The following is a 21,533-nucleotide window of genomic DNA, read 5'->3' on the forward strand; positions in this document are numbered from 1 at the left end:
CTTGTTGAAAGAAGAATAATTTTTTTTTTTTTATCAACAATATATCAAAACCTGCACAAATTAGAACAAACAAAAGTTAATGAGGTTTGGCGGTAAACTAGCCAAATCCAAAAAAAATTCAATTTCTTCCATCTTAAAAAGATTAAAGAAGAAATTAGTGAAATCTCTCTCAAGAGTCTCTGAGAATCCTACCTTCATGCAAACACTCAAAACAAAGATTAAACTGCTCTAATACCATGTTAGAAATGGAAAAAGAAATATGGAAATAAGCAAAAATCAGGAAAGAATCTAAGTGAGTTAATGCATGAAAAGATATTACCATAAGATAGGAGAGAGAAAGCTTCAAGATCCAACACCATGAGACAAGATATTTGGAAAGGGGAAAGCAAAGAAAACCCCTTGTGACATTATGAATGAGGCATGGAAAGCCTAAGAAGAGAGAGAGAGAGAGAGAGAGAGAGAGAGAGAGTAATCGCTCATACAATAATTAAGAAGAGGAAGAAACCTCATTAGAAATGAGAGAGGAGGGTCATCTCTTAAATAGAGATCAGAGAGAGGAGTTAGAATGTAACTCCCATGTCTATGAATGCCGCCATTCATAAGTGTGTGAGGCCAAGTGTGAGATTGCTCTTAAGGAGGAATAATCTAAATTACAAATTACAATAAATATTTGTCCTCACATATTCCACTAGATGATAAAATAAGATGTAGTGGAAAAAGGACAAAAAAGAAATATATTAGGATACCTTGGCTTATATCCTAATATATTATAACAATAAAGAAAGGAGGTCTAACCTTGATTTATAAACACACCAAGGAAAGATTACAACTTCTAACACATCTACTACTACATTTTTTATTGTTGTTAAAATATTTTGAATATTAATTTAACTATATCATAATTTTAGACTAATATATTTCTCAAGAATAAATTATTTATTTAAATAAATTTTAAAAATTGTAAAACATATAATTATAAAAAATTGCAAACAATCATTATTAATCCACATAGTAAACAAATCTAAACAAATTTAAAAGGTTTTCTAATATCAATAATTTGAGAGCATATCTAAATTTTAACAATATAACATGAAAAATAGTATAATCTAAAATTTTATATATTAAAATTGATCTATCTATTAAAAAGATTACTACTCATTAATAAAAATTAAAAATTAAAACATATAATTATTAAAATTGCAAACAATTACCATTATTAATTTTATTTGAAAATAGCTTTGTAATGTTATTTTAATAATAGATAGAGGAATATAATCATTGATTCAAATAATCTAATGAAGAAGTCAGATTAATTAATACTATAATATCTAAATTCTAAAAATCTAATGTTTTGAATGAAGAGAAAGAAATAGAAAGAAATCTGCAATTGAGTAGAATTTCTAATATAACAAAGTTTCTAAGAAAACTTAAGGAAACTATGCAGATTTCAAAATAGGAAAAAACTACACAATAAAAGTTTCTAAAATGGAAGAAATACAAATCTACAATGTTTCTAATTGAGAAGAATTTCTATTCTATCAAAGTTTCTAAGAAAAATTAAGGAAATTATAGAGCTTTGAAAATAAGAAAAAATAACACAATAAAAGTTTCAAAAATAGAAGAAATCAAAACACATAAACATACATACTCAGAATAATGATGTTGTTGCTCAATCCAATGTTGAATAGAAATCATAATATTGATCCTGTTACTCAATCCAATGTTGAATAGAAATCAAAATATCGATCCTGTTGTTCAATACAATGTTGAATAAAAAAGAAAATAGGCTCTTGCCATATATAATGTTGATGTGTGATGGTTCAACTTCAAAGAATTGAAAACATGTAATGTGTAAAAATGGAGCATAAGGCAAGACATTTGGTTTTCTTGTCATAACAGATTATTGGCTTTCTCCTTACTCGAGTGAATGACGAAGAAATATATTTAGAAACGTCTAAACGTGTCTTCACACTGTCAGCAATAAACTGTTATTTGATGACGACCTGACTGGACCTAACGTTTGCAATTATGGACTCGCAGGACGCATGTTTAGTGTTTGGAAATATCGAAGCGTTCAAACCAAAAATACAGTGTGGTTAATGAGGGAATAAGAAGCGTCAGTGTTAAGCATTACTGGTCAAGTTCGAATGGAATTTCAATAAAGGACGTGGTATAACTGTTCAACTACCTATCAAATTTTTTCAAAATATTAGATTGTTTACAACAAAATGTGCTCCCATTGTAGAAGCCTCTCGAGTTAATTAATGCCTATTAGAGAAAACAAACTAACGAGGCATTAGAATACTATACGAAAAAATGGATGTCTATGATATCCGGCATTTGTGGACCATGCCTATTTGCCTTGAAAAACACTGAACTAGTGGAACATCACAACAAGAAGCTCCGAGAGTTTACACCTGTTCGATGCTTTTCATTCATAATGGCCAAAGGCATTCCATGACAAATTCCATAGCAGATGACATCAAAAATATTTCTCTTGCACGCTCTTCATATCTCAACCAAGACCTTGATGGAACTTGTGTGTCGTCGAGGTTTCATCATCACTAACAATTTCCTAGGTCTTATCGGTAAAAAAACAATAATCAAATTTAACGCAACACGGAGAGGCCTATGTGTTCGTTGGTATGTCAAAATGAAATCACCCGACCGACTGCATTAAGAAATGCTCAACTTCTATGTGTTTTCTAGGGAATGCCGAACTATAAAATCAGTAAGTAAAATAGAGACAACAAACTAACGAGGAATTTAACGTTTTATAAAAATGACTCGACTTATATGCTAACCACCATCTTCTACACCATGCCTGTCTACCTTCAAAAAGACTAAAATTTAATATCAAACAAGAAGCCCATGAATTTCAACGTCAGTTTTTTACTTTGCTAGAATATCCACGAGGATTTCCACTAAGAATGCCATATCGCATGATATCAAAAACACTTTCCCATCTGGTGTGCCAAGATTATAGTTTGGCAAGATGAGTGGAATATTAGTTGGGAGGGTTTAAATATATATAGTCAAATGTTGCAAAGTGAGCAATATCGGGTGAAATTTTATATTATATCATATAAGGACGAGGTGCTCAGTATTATATGTGTATCATAAGTGTTTTAAATGTTAAAAGAGTAAAAAAGATTAGCATTAAAATATCGAGAGCACCATATTGGTCTAGAGTATTTTCTCTTCCATGCGAGATATCCAAATACAAATAACAAAGAATGATTGTCACTGTATCACACCTTTTAAGCTGTATGACGAATTCTAGATGATGCACTCCACATTGGATGGTTAATGTTAAACTCCATGATGTTCCAACTAGGTAGTGAATCCTCTATCGGTCATTTCATATACCTATGCACTTAATCAACTCTTCGAATACATTCATCCTTACTCTATTACAAATCTAAAATATTTCTCTAGCTCACAAATATGATACAGTGCAATACATTTGAAAAGATGAGAAATTTTTAAATGGAGAAATAACAATATATATAAACTTGCCAGCCACCAAAAAAAAATACCCTATACATCACCGAACTTGTAGACACTGAGATGGACAATAATAGAAAAAAGAGTTTAAATAAATGTAAAACTAAAACATTGTGTAACAGTTATCCTATGGTTGAATAATTTTGGAGTGGCATGAAAGAAATAGCCACCATAAATAGAATAACGAAATCTTCATTTTTCAAATTTAACTAATAGAAACCAATGACTTAAGAATTCTAATCATAGAAAAACCAATGCAATCACCTCTCCTTTATCATAAAATCTAAAGACTGCACTACGAAATGGGAGAAATCATACCAGAGTTAAGCTCTACTACAGTAGATATCCTTAACAAACCTAATATTTGTACAACTTAACACACAATCTCAATGTGGAAGTGGGAAAAAACCTTGCACAAATTTATCTACAAAATTGTATTTCAATAATCTGTCAAAAACTCAAAAATTTGATGACAACTTGTTCAACGTTTCAACCTGTTCGATGTTTTTCGTTCGTAATGGCCAAAGGCATTCCATGATAAATTTTGTAGTGGATGACATCGAAAATATTTCTCTTGCACACTCTTCATATCTCAACCAAGACCTTGATGGAACCTATGTGTTGTCGAGGTTTCATCATCACTAACAATTTCCTAGGTCTTATCGATAACAAAACAATAATGAAATTTAATGCAACACAAAGAGGCATACGTGTTCGTTGGTATGTCAAAATGTAATCACCTGACTGACTGCATTAAGAAATGCTCAACTTCTATGTGTTTTCTAGGGAATGCCGGATCATAAAATCAGTAAGTAAAATAGAGACAACAAACTAACGAGGAATTTAACATTTTATAAAAATGACTTGACTTATATACTAACCACCATCTTTTGTACCATGCCTATCTGCCTTCAAAAAGACTGAAATGTAATATCAAACAAGAAGCCCATGAATTTCAACGTCAGTTTTGTACTTTGTTAGAATATCCACGAGGATTTCCACTAAGAATTCCATATTGCTTGATATGAAAAATACTTTCCCATCTGGTGTCCCAAGATTACTGTTTGGCAAGATGAGTGGAATATTAGTTGGGAGGGTTTAAAGATATTTAGTCAAATGTTGTGAAGTGAGCAATATCGGGTGAAATTTTATATTATATCATATAAGGACGAGGTGCTCAGTATTATATGTGTATCATATGTGTTTTAAATGTTAAAAGAGTGAACAAGATTAGCATTAAAATATCAAGAGCACCATATTGGTCTAGAGTATTTTCTCTTCCATGCGAGATATCCAAATACAAATAACAAAGAATGATTGTCACTGTATCACACCTTTTAAGTTATATGACAAATTCTAGATGATGCACTCCACATTGGATGGTTAATGTTAAACTCCATGATGTTCCAACTAGGTAGTGAATCCTCCATTGGTCGTTGCATATACCTATGCACTTAATCAACTCTTCTAATACATTCATCCTTACTCTATTATTACAAATCTAAAATCTTTCTCTAGCTCACAAATATGATATAGTGCAATATATTTGAAAAGATGAGAAATTTTTTAATGGAGACATCACAATATATATAAACTTTCCTACCACAGAAAAAAAATACCCTATACATCATCGAACCTGTAGACACTGAGCCAAACAATAACAGAAAAAAGAGTTTAAATAAATGGAAAATTACAACATCATGTAACAGTTATCCTGATGGTTGAATAATTTTGGAGCGGCATGAAAGAAATAGCCACCACAAATAGAATAACAAAATCTTCATTTTTCAAATTTAAATAACAGAAACCAATGACTTAAGAATTCTAATCATAGAAAAACCAATGCAATCACCTCTCCTTTATCATTAAATCTAAAGACTGCACTACGAAATGGGGGAAATCATACCAAAGTTAAGCTCTACTACAATAGATATCCTTAACAAACCTAATATTTGTACAACTTAACACACAATCTCAATGTGGAAGTGGGAGAAAACTTTGCACAAATTTACCTACAAAATTATATTTCAATAATCTGTCAAAAACTCTCAAATTTGATGACAACAAAAAATTACAGATAACTTTTGATAGTGACCCCAAAAGGAAAAAAAAATATCAAATCAATTTTCACTTTTGTTTGTAGGGAACTTAAAAATCATCGTAGACTCTAGAATAGATCCAAGAGGTCTACAACAATTCACGAGAAATTTAGGAACAATCTGGAACTATAAATGGAAAGGCATTCACCCACGACAATTGTAACTATAGTATTAAATGTCATATTTAAAAAGTATTAAGAAATCTTACATTGTCCTTACATTTCAGTTGTCTATTTTATCATTCCAGTCCACTCTAGCATGGGCAATAAAAAAACATTACAATGTCTTAATAATTTTAAACTGTCATTTGTTCATTGGTTGGAATAGTTTTCTTTTAAAATTCTTAATAGATAAAATATAAAACCCCTAGCAAAATGCATACGGACTAATGAGAAAATAAGAATAATTAATAAAAATGAAATTAAAAATATGTATGCATTACATACTATAGGATAAATTTTATTGATGTGTGATATTGCTATCAAGATTTAACTGTGTAGTTTTTGAGTCAAACTTATTGACCCATGTTTCATGAGTAGTGATTCAACATGAATCCATCCCTCATTAGAAGAAATAGAATTCTTGGTTTCTGAAATTAATAACTCTGCATATTGTAGGAAAAACTATTCTACTATCTTTTTGATTGAAGTTTTTGGTGTTTCACTTTTAATTTTTCTTAGTATCCTATTTGGTAACCATGCCACTTTCTTATAGTTTTTCAAACCCATTGAGCTAAATAAAAAATAAATTAAATCGATGTAAATTCTGTCAACTCATTAGATTTTTTGTATTTTTGCATGGCTCTAGTAATGATTTACTCTACAAAGAAATCCCTATATATCTTACGCCAAAACTTGCAATCCATCAAGTAGTCTCTTGAAGTGTAAATAAATGCTCATATGATGATAATATTTTTGAAAACAATGCAATATATTTTGTCGCTCATTTTAGCATTTGACAAAATATATATACATGCTTAGGTCTTTGCATGGATTTCGATTTGGAATAGCTTAAGATTTGTTTTTTAATTATTTTTTTCCTAGTATACAACATCAAAATATTTACAAACATGGCAAATTTTGAGTCTATTATAACTCGATTTTGTGCATTTTGCCAATAAATATTTTCCAACATCAACCGCCTATCAAAAATTTTTGCATGCATGTTGACATTTTCTCAACTCACTCAATGAGTAAATTTTTGTTTGCAGATTCATAATTTCTCACATTTTGGGGCCCTATTCTTACAATGGTAAGGGATAAAAGTAGCATTGGGGACGTTAAATTACAAATGGAACAACAAACAAACTAAAAAATAGGTTTCCTCTTGTCTTATATTGCCTCAAAATAAAATAAAATAAAGATTTTCATTTGTCATTAAATGTTTAATTTTTTGAAAATTATTTATTAGTAAATTATTTCTAATTATTGATAATTTTTGTAATTTGGATAAATAAATGTAGATAATTTTAATAATCCTTATAGGACTTAGATTAGTCTGGTTTAAATTAAATATTTATGTCCTAAGCTGAGTAAAGAAATAATAATTGAGCTTGTATGTTTGACAAAGATATAACTTTGTTATTGGCATGGGCTTTTGAGTGTTGTAGCTGGTAGACATCAATGGAGTTGTCCTTTTCTCAATTGATACATTTTATGAAATCATTTCATATAGAGCATGACACTGGAACTATTATACTGCTACATCCAAAGCTAAATGAGAAAAGACATAATAATTTAGTCTAAGACATTCAAAGTAAAGGTGTAGATGGGAGCTTGTATGTTTGACAAAGATATAACTCTGCTATTGGCATGGGCTTCTGAGTTTTGTAGGTGTTAGACATCAATGGAGCTATCCTTTTATTAATTGATATGTTTTATGAAATCATTGCATATAGAGCATTACATTATTAGAACTATTATGTTTTTGCCAGCCTATGAATATGTTTTTGCTACTATTCTTGATTTCCTCTTCATGCCCTCTTGACTCCACATGTCATATACAGGCTTGTTTCTATTCACAAGAGTGCACATATACTTACAAGTCAAGCATGTTAAATACTCCTATTATCTGAGAGTGTAAAGCTTAACACATAGAAAATAATATTTATTTACAATATGTGTAATTCTAGTTTCTATGATACTACAATTTCCATCTGTTGTCCTACTGATTCCATTTGTCCTTCCTCATTAATACAACTAAATTGGTATGCCCCTAAGCTTCCATTAACATTTTCAAGAACCATGTGATCTTGAACAACACTATAGCCATGATTTTGTCAAGTCTTCCCTCATTTTACATGTTATCACAAGTACGTACAAGTAAAATTTCATCCAATTTAAAGTTCAATGCTGTATGCATTATCTTCAATTCCATTCCTAGATTTCTTAAGATCAACAAAAGCTTTTAAAGTAATAGCATAAAAGAAACTAAAGAAAAGAAATGAATTCTTGTAAGTAAAAGGATCCTAGCAACCTGTGCAAAGGAGAAGAAAATACATGTCAATTGAATTACAAGAACTTAATCATTGATAATGAGGACAATTTTTCCATAGAAAGTCAAATTATGATATTTCTAAGAGGGTTTTACAATATAATCATTTGTTAATAAAGAAGGCAAATTTTAAATTTTAGAAAAAATAAGAAAGATTTAAGTTAGAGGCCTTTCCTTATAGATGATCATATTATGATTTATGATGAATCCATAAAGGCTAGATTTCTTTTTTTCTCTTAATATATATCGATAGAGAAATCTAGAAACCCCTTGGATCCATGTATTTGGGGTCCCATTATAGGAAAAAATAGGAGATAGAATAGTAGCCCATATGGTTGCTCCATATGCTAGAAAAACCATGCTCTTTCGTAGGAAACTCGTGTCCAAAGGTTTCAAAAGAATGTGTAAAACATTTAATGTTCTTTTACATAAAAAAATGCATTTTATGGTCCTAAAACAACTTAATAGGTCATTTATGATATGTACTTATTTTCTTCTTGCTTATTTGTATGACAATTAAACACAGCAGGCTGATTGTATGTTATCATTGGCTGGCCCATCTTGTCCATAGTTAGAGAAGCTTATTTTATTGTTGTGAATCCACTACGTGTTGTGTAGGGGGAATGATAGAAAAATCAATTAGAAAGAAAGATCTACTTTATATTATGCTATTAGTCAAATATCTATTTTAAAAATTGGCATAGATATGCTATTTTATAAGTTTGGACGTCTTAAAGTGACACAAAAAATTCTGAAGATGAGGTAGAAAAGACATCAATTGCTAAGAAAGATTTGGAGAATGAGCATAGAATTCTTGGATCAATGCATTGCCCAAAAAAGCATGACACAAGAGATTTCAACAGAGAATACCTAGACCAACACATTGTCCACAAAGTTATACCACAAGAAAGTTCAATGCAAGACTTTCTAAAAGAAAATGGAATCAAACACTCATTTCCAAAATAGCAAGCTTGGATTAGGAATTAAATTAAGATCCTACAATTCATATTTTCTAAATTTGGAGTACAAATACATTGAAAAAAAATATAGCATGATAGCCTTGGTATGCTTAGCATAACCTATATAGTCAACTAAAAGAAACTGAAAAAATTGAATTTAACACTGAAACCATCTAAAATCAATTCTTATTGTTTTGTAACTATATATAATTATTGATGACTACTTCTTTTGCAAATTTTTGGTTGTATTGAATCAAGCTATGGCAATTACTTCCTTGAATTTCATGCTTTTTTAAGTTTTAGCTACTATGATGGCTTTGTTTATTTGGATATCCAAGTTTAAAGCTTAGTTGCAGACAAATTCTGCAGTAGCATGTTTGCACCATTTGTTGGAAGGTCAACTACTGAATTTTAAAAGCCTTACCTCTACATACTAGATACACTACCTATAGAATTAACAATCAAATCCTGACTAACGAATCAGCAGGTCCTAATCCTGTAAGATAATAATGAAGAGAGAGGCCTATGCATTCGTTCCTATCTCGAAATGGAATCGGCCGAACAATTGCAGTAGCCTTCTTCCTATGAAAGGCACTACAAAATATAATTGCTAACAAATTACCCTCAGAGACCCTCTAAATCACATATTAGGATGGCTAAATTCACTCACCCTACATGGGCCTTCCTTTTCTTAACCTATGTTGCTCTTTTCCTATTATCATCGCATGCAGGAAACGTTACTTTTAGCTTCCCTCCTCTAACAGGTATAGAAAGGAAAAATGATGCCACATATCAAGAGAGTAATCAAGGAGCCCTGCAGCTTACACGAAATGAAGCATCAGGGAACCTTAAGAACAGTTCCGGATGGGCATATTATACTGACCGTATTCCACTATGGAATAGGTCTACTGGGGCTGCCAATTTTTCAAGTTACTTTCAATTCAATATTGATCTGAACAATGAAATATACGATAATCATGGAGATGGACTTGCGCTCTTCATGGCACCATTCGAACTGGAACCACCAGAGGACGCTTATGGTGGATTTCTTGGCTTGTTTAATGAGGAAAGCTTTAAACAATCATCTTATCAGATGGTTTCTGTGGAGTTTGATACATACAACAACGATTGGGATCCTAATGACAATCATGTTGGGATTGACGTCAATAGCATTTTCTCGAAGTTCATTTTTCTGCTCAATACATCCAGTCTATTTAATCACTCTACACACCAAAATCTCACAAACGCGACATGGGATGCCTGGGTGGATTATGACGGTGTAGAAAATGTTCTGCACTTCTTTCTCTGGTATAATTCTTCTAAACCCAAAATTGCTCTATTTAACCACACAATAGATCTGAGCAACTGTCTACCAGAGTACATCAAGATTGGCTTCTTGGCTGCCACTGGAGAGTACACAGAGACGCACACCGTAAAAGTTTGGAATTTTACTTCTAAATATTCATGGGAAGTCGGACCTCCTGGTGAATTACTTAGAAAATGGCAATGCAAACAGATTTTCTGTGAAAGTTTATTTGATATGCGTGTTCTTCACTGTTGTGGTCCTATGTGGCTTCATAGTTGTTCGCTGGTGGCAGTATTTCAGAAAAAGGGGAACAGAAAGTAAGGCTAGGGAAGAGAGCGATCCAAAGCTGGACGAATGCTGTTCTCATGGCCCCCGAAGCTTTTCCTAGTCCGAGCTCAGTGCCGCAACAGGAAATTTCTGCGAGAAAGAAAACCTTGGACAAGGCAGCTTCGGGAGCGTTTACAAAGGAATCCTGCCCAGCACCATGGACGCGCTGGCTGTGAAAAGAATAGCTCAAGGATCGAGACAAGGAAGAAAGGAGTATGTCTCCGAAGTTCAAACAATCAGCAGGTTGAGACACCGTAATCTTGTGCGGCTTTTAGGATGGTGCCCTGAAAAGGGAGAGTTACTTCTGGCCTACCAGTACTTGCCAAATGGGAGTCTGGATAAACACATTTTTGGGGAAGAGGAGGATATGCTGGATTGGAGCCGAAGATATAGTATCGCCTGTGACATTGCCTCTGCTCTTGTTTATCTCCACGGAGAGTGGGACCAGCATGTCGTTCATCGAGACGTGAAGGCAAGCAACGTAATGCTGGATTCTAATTTCAATGCCAAGTTGGGTGATTTTGGTTTGGCAAGACTGATGGAACGTGACAAGAAGGCTTCCCATACGACCATGGTGGCGGGCACGTGGGGGTATGTTGCTCCAGAGTGCTACATAACAGGGAAAACCAGTCGAGAAGCTGACGTGTACAGCTTTGGGGCGGTTACACTAGAAATTGCCTGCGGAAGGCGGCCGGTTGATCACAGTTGGGTTTTGTATATTTTCTCTGTTGCCTTGTCCACCTAAATTTATCCTATTTTGGCTTGTAGGATGAGGTGTTTCAGGAACACGCTCTATTGTTCTTGAATTTTCATTCTGGTGACTCATTTCCACAAATACAAGTAATGCTTGATTGTATCTCTCACTTGATTCAAAATCAACTTCATGTCTCCCTTGTGTTTCAAAATGAGATACTTCATCGGATGTTCGTTGACGAGTAATTCTATCCCTATTTTGTAATTCCAATTCTTGTATTAGCAATCCTGCCCTTCTTCTAGCATAATTTAGTCGTCAAAATTCATTTTTCCTTCTTCTTTCTTCTTCTCTTTCAGCATGTGTCATTTGTTCTTGTCGTCGTCTACAATACTCTCTCTGGTATTGTCTCTGGTATGCTCTTTGTTGATCCATTTGTTATTGTCTTCTTTCTTGATCCGATTGGAAATTCATACTTGATTTATTCATTTCTATGAAATAAATTTGTAACCAAACATTAAAAAAATTGTAGATTTAGTAAATTATTTTTTATAAAATTGGTTTAAAATATCACATTAATTTAGTGGCATTGCACTTTAGATAAGATAGATATTTATTCATTTCTAATTAATAGTTTAACAATTCACAAATACATATAGCAGGAACTTTTTTGTGTAGATAAGATCTACAAATATACTAAATACCAAATAGTCTTGTATGTATAATAGTAAATTTATTTAAGACAAAGGAAAAATAACATACGTTCATCAAAATTGATAAGTCGAACAGACAAATTTATAAAAAAAATTGATAATGTCAAATAATATGACTCCTAGATTTCATTATAGTGATGCAAAAACATGTGGAATTCATCAGTGAAGAAAAGGTTATTTTCGCCATCCATGTGCTCTTCATCATAGAAGATGTCTTTCCTAAATTCAAAGAACCCAAATGATTTCTTCCATGCCTCATGAATTTCCTTTGTATATTGTCCCATCTACAAGATTTGAGAATCTTGGACACCTCGAACATGAAAGCTCGCATTATGAATTTCATCTGTAATTTTTTTTCAAGACTTGGAAATGATTGTTCCCAATCTATCCAAATAAGTTTGAACAATTTGGCTTGATTGCACCAACTCGTTTGGAAGAAATGGGCTTGTGATAGTGTTCTCAAAATTATTTTGTTGAGCATCCATAGTTAATTTTTTTCTGATATCTATAATGTAAGGATAAAAAAAGGTCAGTATCAAAATGACAAGAATTAAGCTATGCATATATAGCAATAAATTGGTATTTGAAAGAGAAGAAGATTTGATTGATTCTTTCCTATTGACATAATTCTATGCATTTAATTTCTTTTAACAAAAAACTTATATGTTCTTAATATTATTTATATAATGTTCTAATCTTTGATTTAAAAATTTAATAGTAAAACCTAACTTCAAACATTAACAAGAAAATAGATAACATTTCATGAAATATTGTTTTTTATTTTCTTAATATTTTGATAGACGTTAAAATTGAGATTTATAAGTAGAATAAAATTTATAAAAATTAAAAGACATTCTTAAATATAAAATTTAAATTTCCTGATGCATCATTTCATTTAAATGTGTACTAATCTTTCAGACTTAGTTGATAGATCTAAATGAACTTTTCTAATCTATTTTAATATAAGGTTGAAATTTATAAATTAGAGAAAATTTGAACAAAATGTTAGAGATTATATCAAGGCCTAGGACCTACTTCTTACACACATCACAAGACAAGGTAGAGACCATGTAGTTTCTATTCTAACAAAGTTTTTAAGAATTTTTTTTTCATAAATTTTGTTCTTTAAAAATACATAACTAAATGATACCTATAATTTTAAACTTTCTTTTATTATCAAGCAATAAAAAATTATTTTCCCATAAGTCTATTCTCAAAAGATGTATAACAACAATACAATAATATTTATCAATCAATATAACATGAAAAATAGTATAATCTAAAATTTTATATATTAAAAATGATCTATCTATTAAAAAGATTACTACTCATTAATAAAAATTAATGTATCATGCATTATAAATATATAAACTAATTATAATTGTACATGTGTATCTATGTTTATTTATCTAAACATGGATGTTTGATAAACTATATAATGGATTGGTTTCAAATCATTTTTCTATTTCTTAAAAAAATAACTCCTATTTTTATTAATGAGTTTCCTTAAAGTATTAGATTTAAATTGGTTCATCGTGTATAATGAGCTTATCTAAATTATTCTACTACCATTTAATATCATGATAGTAGTTGATAAAACCTATAATAGTATAATTAGCTAAATTCAAATCCATCTACTTTTATTTAATAGTACAATAATAGTTCATAGGACCTATAGCATAGAATTAGTTGATTAAAATTTTTTCTACTTTTGTTGAAAATCTTAATAATAGTTTGTAGGAGCTATAATTGATATAAATGTCATCTACTTTTATTTAACATCATGATAATAGTTCACATGACCCATACTATATAATTAGTTGATCTAAAATCTATCTACTACTCTTCAACATGATGATGATAGTTCATAGAATGCAACACTTATATAAAGATTTAAAATCTTACAAGATCAAATCTAAAAACAGTGTTGCACCCATCTACTACTACATTTTTAATTCTTGTTAAAATATTTTGCATATTAATTTAACTAAATCATAATTTTATACTAATATATTTCTCAAGAACAAATTATTTATTTAAATAAATTTTAAAAATTGTAAAACATATAATTATAAAAAATGGAAAACAATTATTATTATTAATCCACATAGTAAATAAATCTAAACAAATTTAAAAGGTTTTCTAATATCAATAATTTGAGAGCATATCTGAATTTTAAGAATATAACATGAAAAATAGTACAATCTAAAATTTTATATATTAAAATTGATCTATCTATTAAAAATATTTCTACTCATTAATAAAAATTAAAAATTAAAACATATAATTATTAAAATTGCAAACAATTACCATTATTAATGTTATTTTAAAATAGCTTTGTAATGTTATTTTAATAATAGATAGAGGAATATAATCATTGATTCAAATAATCTAATGAAGAAGTCAGATTAATTAATGGGAAAGTGCAGTCTCTTTATGACCACAATTATCACATGCTAATAACTATATCTATCTACTATGCCTGGAACATCAACTTCTAGAACTAAATACACACTAGGTTGGATAAAAATTACTTTATCCGACTAAATGGATTCTACTGTTGTGATAGAAATCCAGAAACCTAAAACTAGTGTTTATAGTTTGTCAAAACTATTCAGATGCATCCTCCTTCGAATAGGAATGACAATGCTCGACTTAAACCAACAAGTATTCAGTATAAACTGCTCTTACTTTGAAGGCCATGTGCATCCAGTGAGATTTTATGCAACTCACAACAAAAAAATTATATTATAATGGCTATTTTCTTCCTACACCCTTACTGCACCCTTCTTCGCTATTTTCTTCCTCTTCACATCTCCCTATCATTGCCCCACAACCCCACTTCTCTTTCTTGTTCACAATAGCCTACCTAATTTCCAATGCACTCCCCTATTTTATTACACTCAATTTGGCTTGTTTTTAAGTTCTTTAAAATTTTCTTCCATCATCTTCCCTATGAAAATTCAACTTCTACTTGATGTGTATTTTTGTGTTTAGAATTTGAGTTTAATGGTCTTCTTGGACAACAATCTAAAATTGATTCAATAAATTAGTTACTTTTAAAGGCTTTTAGTCTTGGCATATGTGGTGATGAAAAATACTTGTCATGCCTATGTTTACTTCCACATTAGGTGTATGTATGTACGAGGTCAATTGTAGCTAAAATCTTTCTCTTTTGTTGTATGTGCATACCCATTTCCAAAGCCTCAAGTCAGCACATGTTGAGAACATACTTGTAAAGGTTTTTTAATTAGAGTTTAGTTTTTTTTAAACTATCAAAAGCTTTAGCCTTTTAAGCAACATTTGAAACCATGTATTAAAGTTTACAATTAAAACAAGTTTAAGTTCCATCTAATTTGTTTCAACATCTATGTCATGAGCATGCAATCTTGAGTGCAAGATATAAAGCTACCAAAGCCTATCACCATCTATCCACATGCAATTCTCAAATCATCATCGATGTTCCTACTCATTGAATCAGTCTGCCTTGCCCCCTTCTTGTATCTCTTATTTGTAAAACCTTAGAGTATTATTTTTCCTTATTTTAAAAGGTGCTAGCTCAATGGATGAGCCCCTGCATTACAAGCAAGGGATGGTGGTTCAAATGCATCATGCCTTAACATGAATTAATTAATTACATTGCAATATATATATATATGTGTGTGTGTGTGTGTGTGTGTGTGTGTGTGTATATATATGTATATGTATGTATATATATGTATGTATATATATATGTATATATATACATATATATAATATATGTATGTATACATATATATGTATATGTATACATATATATGTATGTATACATATATATGTATATATACATATATATATATATATATATATATATATACATATATATACATATATATATATATATATATATGTATGTATATATGTATATATATATATATATATATATAACTTATTATTTTCATACCATCTTTTCTCTAACTACTTTCAAAAAGAAAATAAGCGAGATTAAAGACGTTTCTATAAAGAAAAAATTAAAATCATCTCTAAGACACAATAATAGTGTTGTTTCTTATTGTCTTTCTAAGACAATAGTCTAAGACACTCATTTAAAGACAATACTTAAGAAAATACACAACTTTTATTCTGTCTCCATTTACAACAATTTACTCAAAAATTATCTCCAATATTATCTTAATACCCCCCTTCATGTTGTAGTGATCACCCAATGTCCTAATCTTTAAAAAAAAGATTCATCTTCCATTTTGATCAAAAGAGAGGGACCTCAGCTCCTTTAAGTGCTCTTGTTTTCTAGGAAATTCTGGATCAGAAAACAAACTCACGATGTTATACAGAAAATTGGACGTTTACGATTTCTGGCATTTTGTGGGCCATGCCTATTCGCCTTGAAAAGACTAAACTTGCGGAACGTTGCAACAAGAACCGCTGAGAATTTCAACGTATTCGATGTGTTTCTTTAGTAATGCCCAAAGGCATTCCACAAAAAATTCCGTAGCGGATGACATCGAAATTATTTCTCTTGCACGCTCTTCATGATATGTCAACGTCAACGAAGACCTCGATGCATTTCGTCGAAGTTTCATCGTGACTAGCAATTTCCCAGGGCTTATCCGTCACAAAACAATAATGAAATTTTACGCAACACGGAGAGGCCTATCTGTTCGTTGGTAGGCCAAAATGGAATCACCCAACCAACTGCAAGAAATGCTTAACTTCTATGTGTTTTCTAAGAAATGCCGAATCATAAAATCAGTTAGTTATCTAAAGAGAACAAACTAACGAGGCATTTAACATTTTGTAGAAACAACTCCACTTATATGCTATCCACCGTCTTGTACACCATGCCCGCCTGCCTTCATAAAGACTGAAATGGAATATCAAACGAGAAGCCCATGTATTTCACAATTTGTTTGTACTTCGTTAGAATATCCACAAGGATTTCCACAAAGAATTATACGTTGCTTGATATCAAAAAGAGTTTTCCTGGGCTCTGATCCCTATGTCCATGAAGAGCTCGATGAAACCTGCAGGCCATCGAAGGTCCATGCCGACTAATGAATTGGCAGGTCCTAATCCTGTAAGATAATAATGAAGAGAGAAGCCTATGTGTTCATTCCTATCTTGAAATGCAATCGGCTGAACAATTGCAATAGCCTTCTTCCTATGAAAGGCACTACAAAATATAATTGCTAACAAATTACCCTCAGAGACCCTCTAAATCACATATTAGGATGGCTAAATTCACTCACCCTACACGGGCCTTCCTTTTCTTAACCTGTGTTGCTCTTTTCCTATTATCATCGCATGCAGGGAACGTTACTTTTAGCTTCCCTCCTCTAACAGGTATAGAAAGGAAAAATGATGCCACATATCAAGAGAGTAATCAAGGAGCCCTGTAGCTTACACGAAATGAAGCATCAGGGAACCTTAAGAATAGTTCTGGCTGGGCTTATTATAATGATCGTATTTCGCTATGGAATAGGTCTACTGGGGCTCTGGCCAATTTTTCAACTTACTTTCAATTCAATATTGATCTGAACAATGAAATATACGATAATCATGGAGATGGACTTGCGCTCTTCATGGCACAATTCCAACTAGAACCACCAGAGGATGCTTATGGTGGATTTCTTGGCTTGTTTAATGAGGAAAGCTTTAAACAATCATCTTATCAGATGGTTGCTGTGGAGTTTGATACATACAACAACGATTGGGATCCTGATGACAATCATGTTGGGATCGACGTCAATAGCATTTTCTCGAAGTACATCAAGATTGGCTTCTCGGCTGCCACTAGAGAGTACATAGAGACGCACACCGTAAAAGTTTGGAATTTTACTTCTGGATATTCGTGGGAAGTCGGACCTCCTGGTGAATTACTTAGAAATGACAATGCAAATAGATTTTCTGTGAAAGTTTATTTGATATGCGTGTTCTTCATTGTTGTGGTCCTATGTGGCTTCATAGTTGTTCGCTGGTGGCAGTATTTCAGAAAAAGAGGAAGAGAAGGTAAGGCTAGGGAAGAGAGAGATTCAGAGCTGGATGAATGCTGTTCTCATGGCCCTCGAAGCTTTTCCTACGCCGAGCTCAGTGCCGCGATAGGAAATTTCTAAGAGAAAGAAAAGCTTGGACAAGGCGGCTTTGGCGGCGTTTACAATGGAATCCTGCTTGGCACCGGGGAGGCCCTAGCTGTGAAAAGAATACCTCAAGGATCGAGACAAGGAAGAAAGGAGTATGTCTCCGAAGTTCAAACAATCAGCAGGTTGAGACACCGTAATCTTGTGCAGCTTTTAGGATGGTGCCACGAAAAGGGAGAGTTACTTCTGGTCTACGAGTACTTGCCAAATGGGATTCTGGATAAACACATTTTTGGGGAAGAGGAGGATATGCTGGATTGGAGTCAAAGATATAGTATCGCCTGTGACATTGCCTCTGCTCTTGTTTATCTCCACGAAGAGTGGGACCAGCGTGTCGTTCATCGAGACGTGAAGGCAAGCAAAACGTAATGTTGGATTCTAATTTCAATGCCAAGTTGGGTGATTTTGGTTTGGCGAGACTGATGGAACATGACCAAGAGGCTTCCCATACGACCATGGTGGCGGGCACGCGGGGGTATGTTGCTCCAGAGTGCTACATAACAGGTAAAACCAGTCCAGACGCTAACGTGTACTGGACCTTCTGATGTACGGACGACTTTCATTCGTAGATAGCATTCCTAAAAAATATAACACATCTGTTGCATTTTCAAGCTATCCAGTTGTTGTCGAAACTGCATTTGAGATCTATAGAAATTATCCTTAAGAAATATAGTTGGATTTTGTATACTTTCTCTGTTGTCTTATCCACCTAAATTTATCCTATTTTGGCTTGTAGGATGAGGTGTTTCAGGAACACGCACTGTTGTTCTTGAATTTTCATTCTGGTGACTCATTTCCACAAATATAGGTAATGCTTGATTGTACCTCTCTCTTGATTGAAAATCAACTTCATGTCTCCCTTGTGTTTCAAAATGAGATACTTCATCAGATGTTCGTTGATGAGTAATTCTATCCCTATTTTGTAATTCCAATTCTTGTATTAGCAATCCTGCCCTTCTTCTAGCATAATTTAGTCATCGGACTTCATTTTTCCTTCTTCTTTCTTCTTCTCTTTCAGCTTGTGTCATTTGTTCTTGTCGTCGTCTACGATACACTCTCTGGTATTCTCTTTGGTATGCTCTTTGTTGCTCCATTTGGTATTGTCTTCTTTCTTGATCCGATTGGAAATTCATACTTGATTTATTCATTTCTATGAAATAAATTTGTAACCAAACATTAAAAAAATAGTAGATTTAGTAAATTATTTTTTATAAAATTGGTTTACAATATCACATTAATTTTGTGGCATTGCACTTTAGATAAGATAGATATTTATTCATTTCTAATTAATAGTTTAACAATTCACAAATACATATAGGAGGAACTTTTTTGTGTAGATAAGATCTACAAATATACTAAATACCAAATAGTCTTGTATGTATAATAGTAAATTTATTTAAGACAAAGGAAAAATAACATACGTTCATCAAAATTGATAAGTCGAACAAAAAAATTAATAAAAAAAATTGATAATGTCAAATAATATGACTCCTAGATTTCATTATAGTGATGCAAAAAAATGTGGAATTCATTAGTGAGGAAAAGGTTATTTTTGCCATCCATGTGCTCTTCATCATAGCATATGTCTTTCATAAATTCAAAGAACCCAAATGATTTCTTCTATGTCTCATGAATTTCCTTTGTATATTGTCCCATCTGCAAGATTTGAGAATCTTGGACACCTCGAACATGAAAGCTCGCATTATGAATTTCATCTGGAATTTTTTTACAAGACTTAGAAATGATTGTTCCCAATCTATCCAAATAAGTTTGAACAATTTGGCTTGATTGCACCAAGTTGTTTGGAAGAAGTGGGCTTGTGATAGTGTTCTTAGAATTATTTTGTTCAGCATCCATAGTTAATTTTTTTCTGATATCTATAATGTAAGGATAAAAAATGGTCAGTATCAAAATGACAAGAATTAAGCTATGCATATATAGCAATAAATTTGTATTTGAAAGAGAAGAAGATTTGTTTGATTCTTTCTTATTGACATAATTCTACGCATTTAATTTCTTTTAACAAAAAACTTATATCGTCTTAATATTATTTATATAATGTTCTAATCTTTGATTTAAAATTTTAATAGTAAAACCTAACTTCAAATATTAAGGAGAAAATAGATAACATTTCATGAAATATTGTTTTTTATTTTCTTCATATTTTGATAGACGTTAAAATTGAGATTTATAAGTAGAATAAAATTTATAAAAATTAAAAGACATTCTTAAATATAAAATTTAAATTTCCTGATGCATCATTTCATTTAAATGTGTATTAATCTTTCAGACTTAGTTGATCGATCTAATTGAACTTTTCTAATCTATTTTAATATAAGGCTGAAATATATAAATTTGAGAAAATTTGAACAAAATGTTAGAGATTATATCAAGGCCTAGGAGCTACTTCTTACACACATCACAAGACAAGGTAGAGACCATGTAGTTTCTATTCTAACAAAGTTTTTAAGAATTTTTTTTTCATAAATTTTGTTCTTTAAAAATACATAAATAAATGATACCTATAATTTTAAACTTTCTTTTATTATCAAGCAATAAAAAATTATTTTCCCATAAGTCTATTCTCAAAGGATGTATAACAACAATACAATAATATTAATCAATCAATATAACATGAAAAATAGTATAATCTAAAATTTTATATATTAAAAAGATTACTACTCATTAATAAAAATTAATGTATCATGCATTATAAATATATAAATTAATTATAATTGTACATGTGTATCTATGTTTATTTATCTAAACATGGATGTTTGATAAACTATATAACGGATTGGTTTCAAATCATTTTTCTATGTCTTAAAAAAATAACTCCTATTTTTATTAATGAGTTTCCTTAAAGAATTAGATTTAAATTGCTTCATCCTGTATAATGAGCTTATCTAAATTATTCTACTACTATTTAATATCATGATAGTAGTTGATAAAACCTATAATAGTATAATTAGCTAAATTCAAATCCATCTACTTTTATTTAACATCATGATAATAGTTCACATGACCCATACTATATAATTAGTTGATCTAAAATCTATCTACTACTCTTCAACATGATGATGATAGTTCATAGAATGCAACACTTATATAAAGATTTAAAATCTTACAAGATCAAATCTAAAAACAGTGTTGCACCCATCTACTACTACATTTTTAATTCTTGTTAAAATATTTTGCATATTAATTTAACTAAATCATAATTTTATACTAATATATTTCTCGAGAACAAATTATTTATTTAAATAAATTTTAAAATTTTTAAAACATATAATTATAAAAAATG

General features: G+C 31.2%; 2 protein-coding genes across 2 annotated transcripts; both read left to right on the forward strand.

Moving 5' to 3' along the window:
* The first annotated feature begins 9,710 nt into the window (after window positions 1-9,710).
* On the forward strand, window positions 9,711-11,436 carry LOC149558939 (L-type lectin-domain containing receptor kinase IX.1-like). Its single transcript, XM_089831141.1, has 2 exons — window positions 9,711-10,655; window positions 10,753-11,436. The coding sequence occupies exons 1-2, from the start codon at window positions 9,711-9,713 to the stop codon at window positions 11,434-11,436; spliced, it is 1,629 nt and encodes a 542-aa protein (XP_089687267.1).
* Window positions 11,437-17,097: 5,661 nt separating this feature from the next.
* On the forward strand, window positions 17,098-18,598 carry LOC149558940 (L-type lectin-domain containing receptor kinase IX.1-like). Its single transcript, XM_089831142.1, has 3 exons — window positions 17,098-17,169; window positions 17,492-18,182; window positions 18,228-18,598. Exons 1-3 carry the CDS (start codon window positions 17,098-17,100, stop codon window positions 18,596-18,598), a joined length of 1,134 nt encoding a protein of 377 aa, XP_089687268.1.
* Window positions 18,599-21,533: the final 2,935 nt, after the last annotated feature.

Source organism: Cupressus sempervirens, chromosome 5, assembly GCF_028749045.1.
Source record: "Cupressus sempervirens isolate cs-2001-9-10 chromosome 5, ASM2874904v1, whole genome shotgun sequence".
Lineage (NCBI taxonomy): Eukaryota > Viridiplantae > Streptophyta > Pinopsida > Cupressales > Cupressaceae > Cupressus > Cupressus sempervirens.

What these genes read in the sequence shown, in the direction of transcription:
- LOC149558939 (XM_089831141.1), top strand. Translation starts at nt 9,711, where the DNA reads ATGGCTAAATTCACTCACCCTACATGGGCCTTCCTTTTCTTAACCTAT. An exon ending in ATAGTTGTTCGCTGGTGGCA is followed by an intron (nt 10,656 to 10,752) that starts GTATTTCAGAAA and finishes AGCTTTTCCTAG; the next exon opens with TCCGAGCTCAGTGCCGCAAC.
- LOC149558940 (XM_089831142.1), top strand. Translation starts at nt 17,098, where the DNA reads ATGAAGAGCTCGATGAAACCTGCAGGCCATCGAAGGTCCATGCCGACT. An exon ending in AATTGGCAGGTCCTAATCCT is followed by an intron (nt 17,170 to 17,491) that starts GTAAGATAATAA and finishes GGAGCCCTGTAG; the next exon opens with CTTACACGAAATGAAGCATC. An exon ending in CTTTTCCTACGCCGAGCTCA is followed by an intron (nt 18,183 to 18,227) that starts GTGCCGCGATAG and finishes AGCTTGGACAAG; the next exon opens with GCGGCTTTGGCGGCGTTTAC.